General features: G+C 44.9%; 2 protein-coding genes and 1 non-coding gene across 3 annotated transcripts; all 3 read right to left on the bottom strand.

Annotated features, from left to right (window-relative positions):
- Nucleotides 1-4,002: 4,002 nt before the first annotated feature.
- Nucleotides 4,003-5,946, bottom strand: LOC149330180 (uncharacterized). The gene is made up of 2 exons (XM_089559387.1): nt 5,624-5,946; nt 4,003-4,469 (listed from the first exon to the last, which is right to left on the bottom strand). Exons 1-2 carry the CDS (start codon nt 5,944-5,946, stop codon nt 4,193-4,195), a joined length of 600 nt encoding a protein of 199 aa, XP_089415513.1. The 3' UTR covers nt 4,003-4,192.
- Nucleotides 5,947-9,766: 3,820 nt separating this feature from the next.
- Nucleotides 9,767-15,550, bottom strand: LOC149330178 (zonadhesin-like). The gene is made up of 3 exons (XM_089559386.1): nt 15,517-15,550; nt 14,016-14,328; nt 9,767-10,373 (listed from the first exon to the last, which is right to left on the bottom strand). The coding sequence occupies exons 1-3, from the start codon at nt 15,548-15,550 to the stop codon at nt 10,115-10,117; spliced, it is 606 nt and encodes a 201-aa protein (XP_089415512.1). The 3' UTR covers nt 9,767-10,114.
- Nucleotides 12,400-12,491, bottom strand: TRNAY-GUA (transfer RNA tyrosine (anticodon GUA)). The gene is given in 2 exon segments: nt 12,400-12,435; nt 12,455-12,491. It is a non-coding gene; the product is annotated as a tRNA-Tyr (tRNA).
- Nucleotides 15,551-18,666: the final 3,116 nt, after the last annotated feature.

Below are 18,666 nucleotides of genomic sequence, written 5' to 3'. Positions count from 1 at the left end.
CGCCCAGTAGACTTTTTTTAAGCCCAAGTAAACACATTTTTAATGTATTAAATGTATATTTTTAGTATATTTCTAATGTATATTTTTATTATATGTTTAATGCATTATAAATATGCTAAGCGGGCAAAAATGTACTTTTAACGTATTTTTAAGAACGTTTAAAATACTATTCCTAGTATACTTAGAAAGCATTCGTATTGCAGTTTAAGCATAGGGACAAAAAAATGCGAAATAAATATGAAATTAATACAATACGTTTGAAATGCATTTTTAGCACATCCTCTTTTTCGCTAAGGGATGTTTCGACTACCTTAGCAGTTTGTTTGTTTGTTGGTAAAGTCACGGTTGTTTTAGCCCGCAAAATGTTCCTAGTGGTAGGATCAGAAAGTTCTCTGACCTTTCACTATTAAACCTCTACTATCCACGCTACAGCGGTGCCTCGTGCGGTTGCCTTCAACGGTCGCGCCACAAATCATTTCTTCATACTCGTGCTACTCTAAATGTGCCAATCACAATCCGTTGCGCGTGTGACCGACCAAGTAAATGAACACGGGAAGTAAAACAGGAAAAAAAGCAGTGAAATGAAAGTCTGTATGCACCTGATGCTGGCAAAGTGAGCGACGGGGAATGTATTGCGGCCGTAGTCAGGGCCGGCATAACTGTTCTGCTTTCCGCCATTTCGCTTAGGTCGAGTTAGGCTTTGAGCGGAGAAGGGACGAGAAAAGTTTGAAAATAAAATCGAGTTTTTCCTCTTTCTTGCGTAACTTACTATGAACAGTCCGGGAACTATACACGTTTAAAGTTTAAATTTGGCTGTTTGCGGACTAGCAACAGGCTCGGACTTCACAGTATTTTTCTTCAATAATGCCGAATATGGAATGAAATTCTAAATGTTTATTCTCACACGAGATTTTGTAATACTTGTGCTGTGATGCGCGCTAATTTTTACGCATGGGTTCCACTCCTGGTTCTCGCGGGCTGTGTGTTGGGTGTGAACTGTCTAGTACAAAAAAAAAAACATTTTCAGCTGAAATTTCGCCTTCAGGACTATCCAACGGCTGCGGGCTTTTTATTGCAAATTACTGGCAGTGAAATATACATTCCGTTCCATCTTTTTTTAATGTCATCCTTCTTCCCCCGCAGTTTGCTTTCACGCATTTTATGAGTTTAGCTGAAGTAAAAAATAAATGGTGATTACACCAGTGTTAATGAACAAAATCAGTACTAGCAGTTCCTTCTTGTACATTTGTAATTGTTGCATTTGGCAGGCATGAGTGTGTTTGGATTCCGTTTCTGTTTTGGAGAGTTAGCGCAAGGCACAACGCATGCGCAGTGGGTGATCCACTAATCGCGACCCCGTTGGGTGACACCCGCCTGGGATCCCGGTCACCAGTGCCACGCTGCCCAGCGGTGACGTTGGGATAGACATACGCTCAATAGTGACCATAAATATGCTTACGACAGCAGCCTTCGCCTAGCAGCAAGCGCTGTAGAACTGACACCAGCGGATAGTTATAAGGATCAGACGCTGTAGGGCTGCAAAATTACTGCACATATCTAATCGTATTAAATAGGTAAGCGAGGTTGAACGTGACAGTAAGGACATCAAACAGAAGGGGAAAAAAATAAACTTCTTTTATCAATAATTAATTACCGTTTGTCCATTTTCAAGGCGTCATAAGCGAAAATCTACCCAGCATAGCTAAATAATTCATCGAAAGATTCTCTTTTCTCTATTCATATGTCTCAGAAGCATATGAGGAGAAGCATGATTGCTGATGTTATGTTTTTTCCGCATCCTTTATCTCATGATGACGTGTCTAACGTCATACACAACTGAAAAACCACACTCGACTCAATAATTCTCGTACTTTTCAGTTTAAACTGATTGATTACTTGCCTTGTCTGTCTTGAAATTTGAGATATGCTAATCAGATTTTGATAGCCATTATATTCTGTTACAGACTTGAAAAACTTATAAAAATAAAATATATAATTTGACAAAACCTCAGTTTTAATAATCGTTCTGTAGCGGCCTTTATTGGCAAGAGATGACTGGTTGTTAAGGCCGGTTAGAGCGGGCAAGGGCAGGTCCGGTCCCGGAACAGTTGATGCTTTTGCCGCGCGTCGGTTCTGCTGCTTCAGCTGCCGATCGTCTTCTTCTCGCCTCGCGCCGCGCATCGGTTCCGTTGCTCCGTCTGCTAAGCGTCTTCCTCTTTACAGTTCCATTAAATTGTATAATTTTTTAGTAAAATCACAGAACAAATGTTTGTGTCATGGCTGCCGTATTACCTTAACGAGGTTGGTCGCAGATATTTTCTTGCTGTGTGTTGTTATAATGTCTAAGCACCATAACCACGCAGTAAAACTTTGAAGTGAGTGGTGCCAGTGTTAAATGATTTACAGGTGTGTTGTCAGCATAGGACACCAGGCCTCGGTGGGTGCAAAATTTCGAATTGGACCGCTTTGGTTACCGCTGTTCAGGAGAAAGTGTGATCGACAAATTTGTCATTTTGCAGAGTGAAGAACTCTAAAGGAGCTTTGTTCACTTTTTAAGGGATAGATGTATCTTGCAGCTGCCCCATAAGACGCCGCTTTCTCCGGCTTACCTTTCATTTTGTATCATTTTTCCTCGTTCTTGTCGTCGACAGGCATGTGTTCAAACTGTTGGTATGTCACGTCAGAAATACGCACACTCAAAGCTTGCATAGCCTTCCTGGAAGACGACTGTGGACAGGATGAGCTTCGCTCAAATCTATAACGCCCCCTTCTATCGAGCTTGATGAAACGCTTCAGTAAAGCTCAGCGCAGAGCCCAGCACGTCTAAATTCTGAGCTTGCGCGAAGCTCAATGCGTCTGGCTTACGCCTGTTTTCAAACTAGCACTATACTCTAGAAGGATTCATAAAGTGGCAGATAATCAGTAGAGTCTGCATCTTGGCCAAATTCTGTTCTGTAAAGGCGACAAGAAATTTCCTCTCATTCATTGGCTTTTGCGATGCGGACCTCTCTTGGCTGTGGAGAAAGTAGAAGCTGTTTATGAGCACACCGAATACGTCTTCTCGAGAAAAAGTAGCCAAACACGCTGCGCGGCTCCCAGTGTTGAAGGTGCGCCACACGTGCTTGCACGAGCGGCGGTGCGCGAGTTGCAGTGTGAATGTCCCGGTCGCTTCTCGCAGCTCACCGCCGGTGCTCACAGAAGGGGGAAAGAGGTAGAAACAAAGAAATAACAGCACAAGGTCAGGCGGTCATTTATTCTCTATGTTCCTGTGCTCCGGTTGCTATTCGCCGACATCCTCGTTGTCTTTTCCTGGCTTAATCCCCACATTCTCCTTCTACGATAGCAAAAATTTCTATTTTCAGTACATCAAAAGGCTAATTTGAAAATTTCGTCTACTGGGTGCGGAGAATATTCATATAAGCAGTCCAACAAACTCATCAGTATAGGTGCATCCGCAGAACAAGCAAAACATCCTATAGACAGAAGCCAACAGCCACAGAAGCCAAGGGGCACAGGGGATTTTTTTAAAATTAATTTATTTATTCTGTGGTGTTGATCAATTTAGAATATTACTGAATATGTTATCGCTTAAAGCTAATTGATTAGAAAAGCAGAAGAAAAAACAACCGCATGCCGCCGGTGGGATCCGAACCCACGACCTCCGAACGTTAATGTCTGTTTCTGAATCAGTTTTGCGGTTTTGAGCTGATTATTCAACTGAGTTAGCTTCACTATCGTTCATTGTCAACCACCACAAGCATGATATTCCAACCCGGCTATTCCCCGCATTCCGAACTCAACCCGGGACGACTGGGAGGCGATCCTGCTCGGCTGTCACGACTTAAAGGCCAAACAAGCCTTAATCTCGCGCGCCCGGGCAGTGGCCATCGCCACTGGGGTCCCAAACTAGTGTCCTCCACCTAGTTCTTGTAAGGGCCGGACCCTCACGGGCTGATCCAAGCATATGTTTTGTCCCTTGTATAGCTTAATAAATGTTTTCACCCCCCCTACCACCCATGCATTTGCCACTTTTATGACGCACTTTATTTCTCCGCACGCAACAGTTTATAGAGGGCTGCATATGAACCTCGGTAGACGAGTGACAACGAAGTCAGTGGATGCACTTTGTAATTTGTCGAACCAGCTCAGTAACTCCAGCCGCCTGTTTGCTTCGCAATATTATTGCATTAAGCTATTTATCGTATTCAAGCTTTAGCGACAGCGATTCATGCGCCCAAGGACACATCTCTCTAGGCACGCAGATGGTCCTGCCATTGTTTCGGATCTCGGCGAAGCCTCTCCTGCAAACGCAGCGCCCTCTCGAGCAACGTGTAATGCATCTCTTAGGCCTCGGTCTACCGCACTTCGGTGCGCAGTTGGAGACGCAGAGTTGGAAGCGAGAGTCGGTCTGACATCTCGGAGGACACTTCTTGGCCAATATGCACGTCTTCTCCCTCCGCCTAGGGTCCCTTGATGAGGAGAGAAAAAAAAAACAGGAAAATAACTTATGTAGACACGATGTACTAACCAACGAATAGTGGCATTTGGCAGTGGCAGTCCCAACGCTGCGGTTATTACAAAAAGTAATGCAGAAAATGTATGCGCGGGAAATTGTACCTTCACGTTCATGAGCAGTTTTGAAAGAGGCTTCTGCAGTTTGCTCACTGCATTTTATCCTGAGCGACCGTATGAAGAAAGCTGCCTATTTACTGCTGTCATTATGTGAATAAACTGGTTTCTTCGGGGCTGATGCAGTCGTTTAAACATTAACAAACCTGTCAGATTTGAGATCCTCCAAGGCATGCTGCGAAAGGTTGAGGTAAACGTCATGAAAACCAAGAATGGCATGACTGTTTACTCTCAGAATATGTATGTCATAACGAGTCTCTAATCTCACTGCTCATGTCTGCTGAATAGCTTAACGAGGGCCTTGGTTCTGGCAGTATTGATGACTTTGGCATTTTAAGAGGGTTCCCGCACAGCTGCTGCTATCACTTTTCTACTACTGCTGTCACCACCGTTCCACGTGACACAAGCAGTAATACAAAATATTTATGTCTGCTTCCATAAACAAAGATAGCGCTGGTGAACACTCCTACTGCAAGGTTACACGCCACATAAACACCCCCAAAAGAAGTAGGTTGGATAGCCGCCGTCATAATTAAGTTTGTAGAGAACCGTACCCGAAATAAGGGAGTCGTAACCCACTGGCGGCTTGGGTAGCTGTTTCTTCTACTTCCTTATTCATTAATTTCTAGCCGTAAAATAAATACACATATACTTTCTCGACAATCAGCACCACAAATGAAAATGAAACATTCCCATAGTTTCCCTGACCTTGGTTTCGATGACTGGTGACTTCATGAATAATTTTTTCTCTTTCAGATTGTGTTGCACACTAAGTGACGTCACAGCACTTGGCCGGCACGGTTATTTTCCATTTCGTCTTTTGTGCCTGCTTCCGCACGACAAGTGGGAGTGGGCTTGTGCTGTGGTGGACCTAGTTAGGATGTCGATAATGGTAGTGATGACGGTGATTATAGCCTACCTATAAAGCAGAGCCTCACCACTGGCTGCTTGGTACGACGCATACTTTTCGCCAACAGAAGCATTCTCCTCTCACCTTACGAAGCCTGGCGGGCAGGCGCATCCGGCGACGCACTGACGAGAGCAAGCACTCGGGATCGGTCTATTGCAGGTCAGTGGGCAGGCCGACTCGCAGTAGCTGAAGTCCTGATTCGCTCGGCCCTTGCAGTGGTTGCACTGCTGCATGGTGATGCATTGGCCCCAGGCATTACGGATGCGGCCTCGCTTGCAAACGCACCTGCGATCCTTTCGCAGTTCTGAAGGGAGAGTCAAGCTGGGTTGACAGAACTTATCTGGTCGTGGTGATCCCCGCACGCGAACCTCCCAGCCGTTGCATTTCGATGATAGGCCTGCAAGCATGGGATGGCTGTGTAGGAAACCATCGCAACCACTAGCAACACCAAAACACGCTCTGGTGAGTTTGCCGCATGAGAAGCGTGTCACCAAATTACGCAATAACTCCTTTATTCGAGTTTTCCATAACAATCAGTTCCGCTGATTCAGTAGTTTTGAAAAATTATCCTCGACTCTCGGCTACACTCTCTTGCGCTTTCTTTCTTTTGGTAACCACTCTATCGTTATTATATCATAATATAGATCACTGGTAGTAATAAGAGGGGTAGTGTTCTACAAATCTTCCCCTCCATCCCGACTACCAGTGACTTTAGTTGTGCAAGGGCCGCACCTGAAATTTCTTTGAATTGGAACTCTACCGTCGCATGTGCTTAAATCAGGGGAAAAGTTCTTCAGCCTCGTTTTCAGCCTCAGAAAACAAATAGCGTACCAGATGAGGCAGGTAAGGTAATTGTTCGAGCTGCTGAAACGCAAAGCTGTAGGTTACCTGTAATCCATTCAAGGCGGCAAATTAAAGTACTAGGAACACTGAATATTAGCAAAAAAAAAAGTGATTTTGAGAAACCGGAGAACGAAAGGTAGTAAAATCATCCTTTGAGGGAAGCATTCAGTGAATACATATGTACAAAGTTGACGAACGCGACATTCAATAAAGGCAAAGTACAAAACGATAACACGCTCAAGAAACCTGACGTGACTGCAGACTGACTTACTGTCAAGATGCTTACATGTTCACCGCACCACAAACTAAATGAATCGAAAGTTTAAAAAGAAAGAATCAAAGCTGCCTGCGGTCTGTATCTCTTGGGTGTTTCTTCAACGCTGCCCATAGTGAAAAACAAAGGAAAACCAGCGAGCCGAATTGGTTGGCTTATTTAGTATAATGAGGGTCCTTCGTTTGCGGGTTTTTTGATGCGTTACCTTCACTGCTGTCTTCAAAAAATCTGTCCGTCTTAGGTTGTGCGACGGTGTTTAGTGGAATGTGGAGAGGAGAGGGGGAGTGGAGGTGAGGAGGCGCAGCGGCCAATCAAAAAAGTGGAGATTGGAATACGGGAATAGAGGGAGGGTGCGCAAGATAATCACTGTCGGCTCGTAGAGAGAGGAGGATGGTAAATGGAAAGAGGCAAATGAAGACGGTAAGTAGAGCGAACAGCGACCACCACTGCCAGCTGCGTGGTTTCATAAAAGGATGCACAACGTGTGGAGCACACGTGGGCACGATTTGTCACGTGTTACATATACCTTACGGCATAAACAGCATTGGTCGTCTATGAAGTTTTTTTCTAATTCTTGGGAGGGGGTGAGTTCGGCGTCATTCAGAGCCTTCAGTTGAAATTAAAGCACTTGATTATTTTGCTTTATAAAATGTTTACAATTTGTTCTCTTTTACTTCTTTTTACATTAATAACTGGGGATTAATCCGCTTTTGTGGAGGAGATGAGTTTTCTTTATCGCTTGTTACTGCGACAAACGCTCCGAAAAGAAAGATTGGGCGAAAAATGTTCAACAATTCAGCAAATAAAATATTTATATTCGCAGTTTATTAGAATTATTTAGCTTCAATTACAATTACTCATTACAATTTCTGCATGGCACCCCTCCGTGTCTGCACAGTGAAAACATTCATTCTAAACCAAAAGGTCCGTATTAAATGCGAAAAGTCTTGAAGCAGGACGACGCTGGCATAGTGAGCGTTTCATAGCTACAATAATTTATTTAGAGTAGCGGTCAATGGCGGTAGGTGTGCTCAATTAGTAACTGTGTTCTTGCTTCTCACTTTCAAAACAGATTTTTCATATCTAACTGCAGAATAAGCTGTAGAACGATCTATAAAACACACAAAAAATTCACACTAGTTTCTGTGCGAAGGCTATAGCTATCTGCAATGGCTAACTACATTTACTCGTATTTTTATGGTAAAATCCGCCTTAAGCTCATTTTACAAAAAAAAAGGTGGTGTACGTGTCGTGAACACCGAGGTTTTAAATGAAATTGAAATGTTGTACGCGCAGTTAAGATTCACTGCTTTCTCATCGAAGACTTAATCCACTTTTTTGTACTTTGTCACACTTTTTGTAATTGTTTTGAAACACTTTCTTCTGTGGAGCTGCTATTTTGCAATAATATTTATAACATGTGCGTAGTGGGCGATGAAACACTGAAACAATTTCCTTGGTTGAATCACTTGGTTAATAAAATCTGCATTTGTACTGTTCTCAACAAAGACACATGTGGTGTGCCACTAAACACGTCATCACCGTATTTCAGAACATGAAATAGCGCAAAAGTTGCAAATTGCACTCACGTCTTCTTTGTCCGCATACAACCGCAAAGCAGATTGCAGCCAGCAAAATCGCAGTGCGATGCATCTTTCTTCCTGCGGTGGAGTCGCCAGAAGAACTGACCTCACCGATCGTTCTTGCCTGCGCAACTCCTTGCAGAAGAAAGGATTGTAGACCTTCGAGTGGCTCGTGTAAGCGTGCCTTTGCTTACAGAGCTAGGGAAGCTGCCGAAATATTAACAGAATACAATGGCTCGAAGTATGCGAAAGGTCAGAAAAGATGACACAATAGCGGCATGCGCTCTTGCTATGGCTCCCTTGCATTCTTTGCTGAAGAAAGAGTAGTGCTCTCCGTATTTTCTACTGTTGGGCTGTACAGTTTTTTTGCTGAGGATGTTTGTTCTGAATACATTTCCCGCAAAGCATGTTTTCTTATGAAACATCTTTGGTTTTCCTCTTTGAAGATCCTGTGAGGAAATAGTGTTGGTTGAAATAATCTAATAAGAAATAAAGGAGTAACAAACACAGAAACACTCCACAGTGGTTTAATCATTTGCTGTGACATGATGGCACCTGAAGGAACATGCTGTTCACGAACCTTCCTACTTGCTGCAGGTCCTGCTTTGCTTGCTACTTCCCGGAGCAGGCGCCTGGCTTCCCGGCTTGCTGCTGATACGCACCGATGATGGCTTAGCCACCGAATGCGACAAACATCAGCAAGACGAGATATGCTGCGAAAAGGTGCTGGAACTAGAATATCACGTTGTTGCGCCATCACCACGAATCGGCCAGTCATCAGTGGTGTCATCAGACCTTTGCCTGTTTAAAAGGAGCAACATCGTCAGACCAGACAATGGGCATTGTGGCACTTCGAGGAACACGCTGTTTACAACATTTTTTGTTCTACTACCTGCTGGGGAGCGAAAGCTCTGCTATAAGCTATTGAAGAATCATCAACGCTTTCTTGCTGATGTCCAACATTATTTGCAAACTAAAGTAATGTTCAACAGTCTCGTAAAGAAACAGCTGCTCAGAATTGGTATTGAGGTGTTGGAAGTGGTAACGGAATACGTCTACTTAGGGCAGGTAGTGACTGCTGATCCAGACCAGGAGAGGGAAATAACTAGAAGGATAAGAATGGGGTGGAGCGCATACGGCAGATTCTCTCAGATCATGAATGCCGGTTTCCCAGTATCCCTCAACATAAAAGTATACAACAGCTGTATCTTACCGCTACTCGCCTACGGGGCAGAAACGTGGAGGCTAACGAAAAGGGTAAAACTGAAATTGAGGACAACGCAGCGAGCTTTGCAAAGGAAAATGACATGTGTAACTTTAGGAGACAGGGAGCGGGCAGAGTGGGTCAGGGAAGAAACGCGGATTATTGACATCCTAGTCTTAATCAAGTGGAAGAAATGGAAGTGGACAGGGCATGTAATGCGAAGGCAAGATAACCGATGGTGCTTGAGAATAAAAGAATGGATTACAAGAGCAGGCAAGAGTAGCAGGGGTGGTAGAAAGTTAGATAAGTGGATGAGATTAAGAAGTTTGCGAGATAGGGTGGCCCCAGTTTGAACAGGAAAGGGTTGATTGGAGAAATATGGGAGAGAGGCCTTTGCCCTGCACTGGGCGTAGCCAGGCTTAAGATGATGATGAAAAAACAATATATCTCGTTTTTCCTCACTTTCTTCTAAATGTGGGAGGCTTTTGCCGTGTTTGTAATCTTTTAATGTTGCCTCCGTGTGCGCGATCCTCTGGGCAGACCTATGTGATTTGATTTCGTTTCGTGGGCAGACACGCGAGGATACGCACTTTGTAAGTCCTTGATCCAGCTCAGTAATGGCAGATACGTTGTAGCTTTGCAACATGTTTGCAGTCAGCCATTTAGTTTTATTAAAGCTTCAGCTGTTGGCGCGGTTTCAGACACTTTTTCCTGGGCACGCAGATGGTCCTGCCGTTGCGCTCGAGTTCGTCGAAGCCTTGCCTGCAAACGCAGCGTCCTCTGTGGCAACGTGTGACGCATTTCTTGGGCCTCGGTCTGCCGCACCTGGGCGCGCAGTTGGAGACGCAGAGCTCGAAGCGAGAGTTTGCCGGGCATTTTGGAGGACACTTCTTGGCCGAGATGCATGCCTTACCGCTCCGCCTATGGTCCCTAGGTCAGGAGGAAGAAAAAAAAAACGAAAGTCTTAAAAATTGTTATAGACATGACCTTCACGAGAACGAATAGCGGTGCTAGACCATTTGAAATTTGGCCCCCGCCATTTGTGGCTCAGTGGTTATGGCGCTTGGCTGCTGACCCGAAAGACGCGGGTTCGATCCCGCGTCTTTTCGATCAAGGCAAAATTCTAGAGGCCCGTGTGCTGTGCGATGTCAGTGCAAGTTAAGGAACCTCAGGTGGTCGAAATTTCCGGAGCCCTTCACTACGGCGTCCCTCATAGCCTTATTCGCTTTGGCACGTTAGACCCCATAAACCAAACAAAAACATTTGTAATTTGTGCCCATATGTTAGTGCCGAACGTAATGCAAAAAGCACATGTCCAGAGAACTGTGACGTAACCTTTGCGAGTCGTTTTGAGGAAGGCTTCCGCAGTTCGGTCACGGCTTTGAACTGCGTATGTTAACTGAAGATATTTGTAAGTACAAAAGGTTTCTTCACGGCTCCCGCACTAAGTAACTCGTGAACAGGCGGTCGGATATGAGCCTTTGTCAGCCTCGCGGCGAAGGGGCGATAGGATAGCACTGCACCGCTCCAGAAAAAAAAACACGTTGTTATTTGCGGTCAAGAGAGCAACCAAACCACCGCTACTTACTAAGAATATTACTACTATCATTACCACCACTATTACTGCTTCAATGCAACAAGCACTGCTACTACTACTAGCAGTAGTATAATTTTACTGACCCGGCCATACCACGAGATTTTAATTACAGAAATATTGGTTTTATCTTTGAACGATTGTTTAACATAACTGCCACAGGAAATCTTCAGACGCTTCTGACGCACTGTCACACGTGAGTGCCAAGGTGTAGTATATAGGGGCCTCCATGCTACCCTGTAAACCAACTTGAGCCAACTATTGGCAAGAACTCCCTATTTAGAGTTTTACTGTTCTAGTTGTCACGTCCCATGGGCTCAGAGTTTAGAAACCCACACTCTTGTAGAACAGGCGTGAGACGTAAAACACGTTCCTACATTCCACGACATCTAAGTCCAAGACATTGGGCTTTCGGAAAGGCTTCATTTTTTTTTTGTCGCCACATCATATGTCTACATACATTCGAGGAGCCGAATTCATCTTCCTTATTCTTCTTTTGTTTATAATTTTCTGCATTATTTCTCTTTGAACTTCTTTCATCCAAAATTACCGTTCATTCCCTAGACGCAGATTATGATTTAGGCCAGTTAAATATGACGGTGAAAGTCAGTACTCTTCCATTAAAAAGAGCTCTGTGTATTCCAAGATCAGACTCTTTCACCTTGTTACCGTTTCTAAAGGCGCATGCATTATTTGCAATGGGCTGAATTATATTTCAGAGATTTATTCAGTGATTTATGCACCGATTTACTGTGTGTTTCTGCGCCTATTTTTACGCATGTTCCTACTTTGTAAGTTCCGAAAGCATTGAGCGATCATTAAGCACTGAGTCATAATATTTGACTACATTTCTGCTTCGCTGCATCTCAGAGCACTGTATCCCAGTAAGCCTGTCACTTGTCAACACTGATAAACGTTCATATTGTTGAACAGCGCGAAAAAAAAAATCAGATGACAAAACCGACAGAAAACGCATACGGCATGCCGGCGCTAATAGCCTTTGTGCCTACGTTTTGTCTGCGTTTTTCGTGTTTTTTGCCGTGTTTGTTTTTCTCGCCCTCACCAAGATGAACAGAAATGTACTTTTGTGTCTCCTAATGGCAATAGGCAATTCAATAAGCAAAGTTAACCAGAACGTTACTTGCAGCGTTAACGTTTTAGCAGGGTAAAATGGATCAAGCCGCAAAACAGACATCAGCGTTGCACAGGGAACGCAAGATATCAGCAGAGTTAATTTTCAGCTATGAAGAAGTAATAAAAGCCATTCTTGCCGTCAAATAGATAAAAATTTCGCATGTTTTTGGTAGCAGGATCGCGAAAATTAAAATGTAGATAAATTCCGTAACTAAAAAAATACAAACGTCCGTCGAGCCGGATTCGAACCAGCGACCTATGGATGTCCGCAGTGTGAGAGCCTCTACAGTCCACCGCTCTACCAACTGAGCTATCGACGGAACGGTGTCAGGATTCCAACTGTCTTGCCTAGGCAGTGGCTTTTCGCCATCCTCCTCACCTGGGGAGTGGCTTTACGCAAGCGTGACCTACATACGAAACCTCGCGGCTAGAGGGAAACCTGGTTCAGCTAGAACATGCGGGTTTTTCCGCCCGTCGACAAAGCACTGCAGGAATAAAACATCACAAATATAATACTATGACACGGATAGTTTTGAAATTTTGGCAGGATAGTTTTGACAGAGACAACTTAGACCTCTCCTTACATAGGCAACAAACTAAACTGTGGCGTTAAGTATGAAGTAATAATATGAATCAAAGACAATCAACCAAGCAAAGTGTGCTTCAAATTTCGCCTAAAATTGGTTCATTGTGGTTCATCGCGTAACAAAGGAGGAAAGAAATGCGACTCTGTAATTTATCCAAGATCGAACTTGGTACATTTCAATTCTAATAATCCTTGCAGTGAAAGCAGAAAGCCCGGCTTTTCCGTGGTTGATGGTTTAGGAAGAAAACAGCACTGCACACGCCTCCTTCTGCGGCAAGACGCCTCCGGATGGTTCCCATGGTAACCGCCTTCAGGTTACGAATTTCTACGCTCTCGCCATGCCTTCTTCCTTCCATGTTAATCCTCCTGTTCTCCTTACGGAGTACCCACCCTGAGGGTGGTTCCCATTGCAAGCAATACCCGCTCACGCCTTACGTCCTCTCACTCCTTCACCTTTCACGCTAACAAGCCTCCGGTTAAGCTTTCTAATGCTACCGGTATACTCTACCCCTTCTTTCGAAACCATCATCCGGCTTGGGATTGCTCCGCTCTCGCCACAACCCCTTTTTTCTACCGTAAGCACCTTCCGGACGATTAGCATGCTGGCCACCCTCCGGTCACTTCCTCCACCCTCTCTATACCCTCCTATTTCCTCGGTAACCCTCCTAGTAATTCCACGGTAGCCATTCACCGGTTGATTAACATGGCAACACATCTAAAAGTTACGGTGACGACTACTACGACATACTTCTCCTACTACTCATACTACTACTATTACTGCAGCTGCGACGACGACGACGACGCGAACCCCAGGAATAGGCGCTTTATAGCTGTCATTGTAAAACCTGAGCATGAAGACATCAAGCCAGGAAAGGTGCTTTGGTCGAAGTTAATGTGGTCTAAGCCATTCCATACTTGGGGTCCTTTGGCGGGTCACGGAGTATGCTTTAATTTCATGGGTGCAGTGTGCAGAGGAACTGACGTGGATACATGTTAGGCATTTAGTTATGCTCTACTTCTCTCGTTCTTTTCCTAGCGGTCCTGTGAACTATGTGGACTCAGGGCTGTCTTTAATTTCGCCTTTTACTGCCGCTGCTGCGGGTTCAGTGCGACAGGCCTCTTTCCACTAATGGACTTAGATAGGCTGGCAATGATTATAACAATAATGATGTTGCTGACCTGACCATAATGCAAAGCCTCACGCAGTGCCTGCTAGGTACTACACAGACTGTTCTTCTCCAGAGCATTCTCCTCTCACCTTACGTAGCCTGGTGGACAGGCGCATCCGACGACGCACTGACGAGTGCAAGCTCTGGGGATCGGTCTGTTACAGGTCCATGGACAGGCCGACTCGCAGTAGTTGAAATCCTGATTAGTGCGACGCTTGCACTGATTACACTGCTGCACAGTGATGCACTGACCCCAGGAGTTGCGGATGCGTCCTGGCTTGCAAACGCACGAGCGACGCTTTTCCAGTTCTGAACGGGGAGTCAGGCGAGGTTTGCAAAATTTGTCTGGTCGCGGTGATCCTCGGACACGAACCTCCAAGCCATTGCATTTCGATGACAGGCCTGCAAGCACGTGATAAGTGTCAACGAAATCTGCACCACCAGTGCGTTCACCACTACGCGTTGAGGTTATTTTGAAGCTGGAAAAAAGTCTCACTTGATGAGCTCAATTAGTCTCTTTTACATAAGCCATGGTGACGATACTGTAACAAAATTTAATTTCATCACCACCATTGAGTCTGGCCACCCTGTCTTAATGTTTCTTTCTTTTGGTATGCACTCTATCAGTATATCACGATATACTCTATCAAGGGTATCTCTATCACGATCACTAGTGTAGCAAGTTGCACGTGCTATTAGGATGACGTTCATTTCAAAGGAAGAACACAGCGCATAAGGGAGCCTTGGACGAAGACTGAGTAGTGCAGACTAAAAGCGCTCTCTTGAAAATCAAATTTTACTCTGAAGGAAGCAGCACACACTGCTTGAGAATAAGGTGCATGTCCAACAAGCATTCGACCCAATCAACGTTGATAGGGATGCCGATAGGGGACTATGGTGTCATCAAGGTTTCACTAACAATCCTTTTTATCTCACTGAGTGCAGTGTTTAAGTACCTCTTACGAAGTTTTCTCGTGTTCTTTCGGGCAGACATGCAAACATCGCCTTGTTTGTCCGATGTACAGTCGCGGGTAAAAAAGATTAGCACACACGACGGAACACCGGAGCGCCGGAATGACAACGCGTGGCGCTGCGGGTGGCGAAGAGGCTGATAACGAGAGTACCGGGCCGTTCCCATTCTACAGTATTAGGGGGGTTCAGCGTACTGCCACGGACAGCAAAATTACTGGCTAAAAGCAGCGCTATCATCTATTGTTCCCGCGAGTTCCTTTTGACAAACCATCGCGGACATAAAAAAAAGGTAATAAAAAGAGGCCATCTTTGCTCATGATAACCGAGCCAAAATAAATGCCGCAAGCACAGTCACGTAGGGTCGGCACTTCAACGCTCGGGCGGTGTACGCTTGATAAAGCTTCCTTCCCGCCGTCCCCCCCTAGGCTGCAAACATGGAAACGGCCCTTTAGGCAGGTCTGCGTACCGCAGCGCCGCGTGGTGAGATATACAGATTCTGATCCCCAATGATCTGTGCTAATATTTTTTGCTCGCGACTGTACACATTCTGGCATATAGAATGAATTTTATATACGACCGAACAAACACACGCTCCGCGAGTCGTTACCTGCGCCTTACCGGACACAAAGAGGGGCACAGAGTTTTCCTTCATTGCGCACAGGTGTCATTACAAGTGCATGCGAAAAATTTGCTGCCAGCGTCAGGGGTGACCCAAACAAATCTGCTGAAGGTGAGGGAACAGGGGATGAAAAGAAAACAGTGTCCATTTCCTATGGGTGCCTCATGGAACACATTCTAAGGACTATTGCGAGTGGATTCAGTGCTGGTGCATTGTGTTCAGCATCATTAAACGAACAAGCGGCAAATGACGGGTGAAATTACCGTACAAAAGAAAAAAAATGTGCATTCCTTTTTTGTCCCGGCGGGGAGCAGGTCACGATTCGTAAATTGTGTTCGTCGGGTAGTTTGATAAATTCTTTTTTTTGCATGCCACAAGGTGTACTTTGGACGAGCCGGACAGTTTTTGAATATTCGCCTGAAACCTACGTCAGATGTGGCTAAATACTGTGGTGAGTGTCAGAGAAAGGGTCTGTAAGCCAAAACTTGAAGAAATCGTGATCCACCACAGGCATCGCGATCGACGTACGCGATGAATTATGGAATTGTTTTTCATCGGAAAGGAAAGAGGCACATGGGTCAGCCAGCCCTTAATTACACTGTCTGATACAGACACATGTTTATAGTATAACTCCTCTTGTGTCAGAGACTGTACAAAATGCCATCTTTTATGATTCTTGTATCTGATGGTCTTTGCCTCGTATGGTTGCTAGATATGTGCGCTAATCTCAGGAGATATATGCTGTTTATTTCAAAATAAAATTTTTGAAGCAAGACAGCGCTTGAAGTGTGTTCATTTCGTTCTTCGTCTGACATACGCGTTCACGCTGTGTTTTTATGCGTAGCATATTGCAATCACTCAGTCCAGCCCTTGGGCGCGGCCGGGCAGCCACCAAACCACGTCACGTGACGTCACGTGGTTTGGTGACGTGACGTCACGTGCTGACGTGACGTCAGCAAACTACGTAAGAAAAGAAAAAAAGAAAAAGAAAAGGAGAAAGAAAAAAAAGACGGCTGAGCATGGTGGCGGTTGCCACCACCCCACTTCAAAGGGGGCGCTCCTATTTATCCATCTATCCATGCATCCATACGTCACGGAGGAAAAGCTGGTGAGAAAATCGAGTGCCGCCAAGCAATCCCTCGCGCAAAAAGACCGCGCAATATGCAACGCATTCTTGGCTTAACGAAGCTAAGCCTGGGCATTTTTTATGCGAAGCATACTACTTTAGCTCCACTTCAGCCCTTCACCGTGGTTATGCGCCTCCAAATCACGTGATACATGACGTCACACCACGTGACACGATGACGTCACGACAGTAGAGAAACGGGGGCCCACCTCGCGCCGTCGCTGTGGTTGTGCGCCTCCAAATCACGTGATACATGACGTCACACCACGTGACACGATGACGTCACGACAGTGGAGAAACGGGGGCCCACCTCGCGCCGTCGCTGTGGTTGTGCGCCTCCAAATCACGTGATACATGACGTCACACCACGTGACACGATGACGTCACGACAGTGGAGAAACGGGGGCCCACCTCGCGCCGTCGCTGTGGTTATGCGCCTCCAAATTACGCGACACGATGATGCTTCGCATTCTCCAGGCTTAACCAAGTTAAGCCTCAGCCATTTTTTTTCTTTGAAATAGAGCATTATTAGAAATAAAAGAGTTCAAGTTCTACACCTCTTTCCCTACCTCTCCTCACCCCTTGGAAAGCGTTTACGCAGGATGGTTGCACGCCTTCTGCCATCCGTGAGAACGGCTGCTTGCTTAAAACTTATGATCAAGATCTGTTCTTACCGCCGCGGTGGCTCAGTGGTTAGAGCGCTCGGCTATTGAGCCGGAGTACCTAGGTTCGGTTTGGTTTTGGCTGGTTTATTGGGGTTTAAAGTTCCAAAGCAAATCAGGCTATCTGGGACGCCGTAGTGGAGAGCCCCGGAAATGTCGACCATCCGGGGTTCTTTAACGTGCACTCACATCGCAGGTACTAAGCAGAACTCTTGTATGGGCTGGTTGGCACATGCGATTTGCAAAAGAGGACGACAGGACCGGCTATCTATAATTGATCATTGATAATTGATAAATTTATAATCGATAAATTTAATGGTGTCTTCAATCTTATCTTTATTAATACCAGATAAAATATAAGAGGCTATTATTTAAATTATTATAGATTTTCAAAAATTATACCTTTTCTAAAAACTAAAATTATTTCCTGTGTCATCACTCCAAAAGGTATAGAAAAATTTAAAGATGATTTTTTTTTTGCAAGTTAGGACCTGGCCGCAGCGCCAGTATTTCGATGGAGGCGAAACGCAAAAAGGTGCCCGTTTGCTGTGCGATGTCGGTGCCCTTTAAAGATCCCCAGGCGGTCAAAATTATCCCGGAGGCCTGCACTACGTCACCTTTTCCTTCCTTTCTTCTTTCACTCCCTAATTTATCGCTTCCTTACGGCACGGTTCGGGTGTACACCGAGATGCGTGGGAAAGTTACTGAGTCATTTCATTTCCTCAAAACCCAATTCTCAATTTCCAGATCTGTTCTGACTCCAAGGTGGCACGCTTGCTCAACGCCGCCTTGATAAGTTGTTGTGCATATGCGGAAAGCAAGCATGACTGTGGAGGTGAAAGTACTTAGGGGATGTTACGTTTGCAGGCGGAAAACTAGAAAACATGCAGGTATGATCGTGTCTTATTCGCTGACTGCGAATAAATATTATAAATAAATGTGTAAATAAATAAATGAAGACATAAATAAATAGAAATAAATAAATATTGATAGATTTTTCTTGTTTTTTCAACCACTTCGAGAATGTAAGGCGCATTTGCACCGTTTTCAATAAACAAGATCATTTGTAGCTATTGATGCAACGAATAATAGCGTACTTCGCAAGATGGCAATCCGTCAAAAATGAATGATGCACTTACAAGTTTTTAGGCCACACATAACCACAACGCAGATTGCAAACAGCAAAATCGCAGTGCGATGCATTTCCCTTCCTCCGGTGTTGTCGCCAGAAGCACTGAACTTACCTATCGCTCATGTCGGAGCAAAGCTTTGCAGAAGAAAGCATTGTATACCTGTGAGTCACTCTGGTTTCTACATGTCACTCGAGGCCTTGTCATTTCAAGGACAGCTTGCATTGGCCC

This window comes from Amblyomma mixtum, chromosome 9, assembly GCF_055824585.1.
Source record: "Amblyomma mixtum isolate Tamu chromosome 9, ASM5582458v1, whole genome shotgun sequence".
Classification (NCBI taxonomy): domain Eukaryota; kingdom Metazoa; phylum Arthropoda; class Arachnida; order Ixodida; family Ixodidae; genus Amblyomma; species Amblyomma mixtum.
This window is presented reverse-complemented; position numbering and strand designations above follow the sequence as displayed.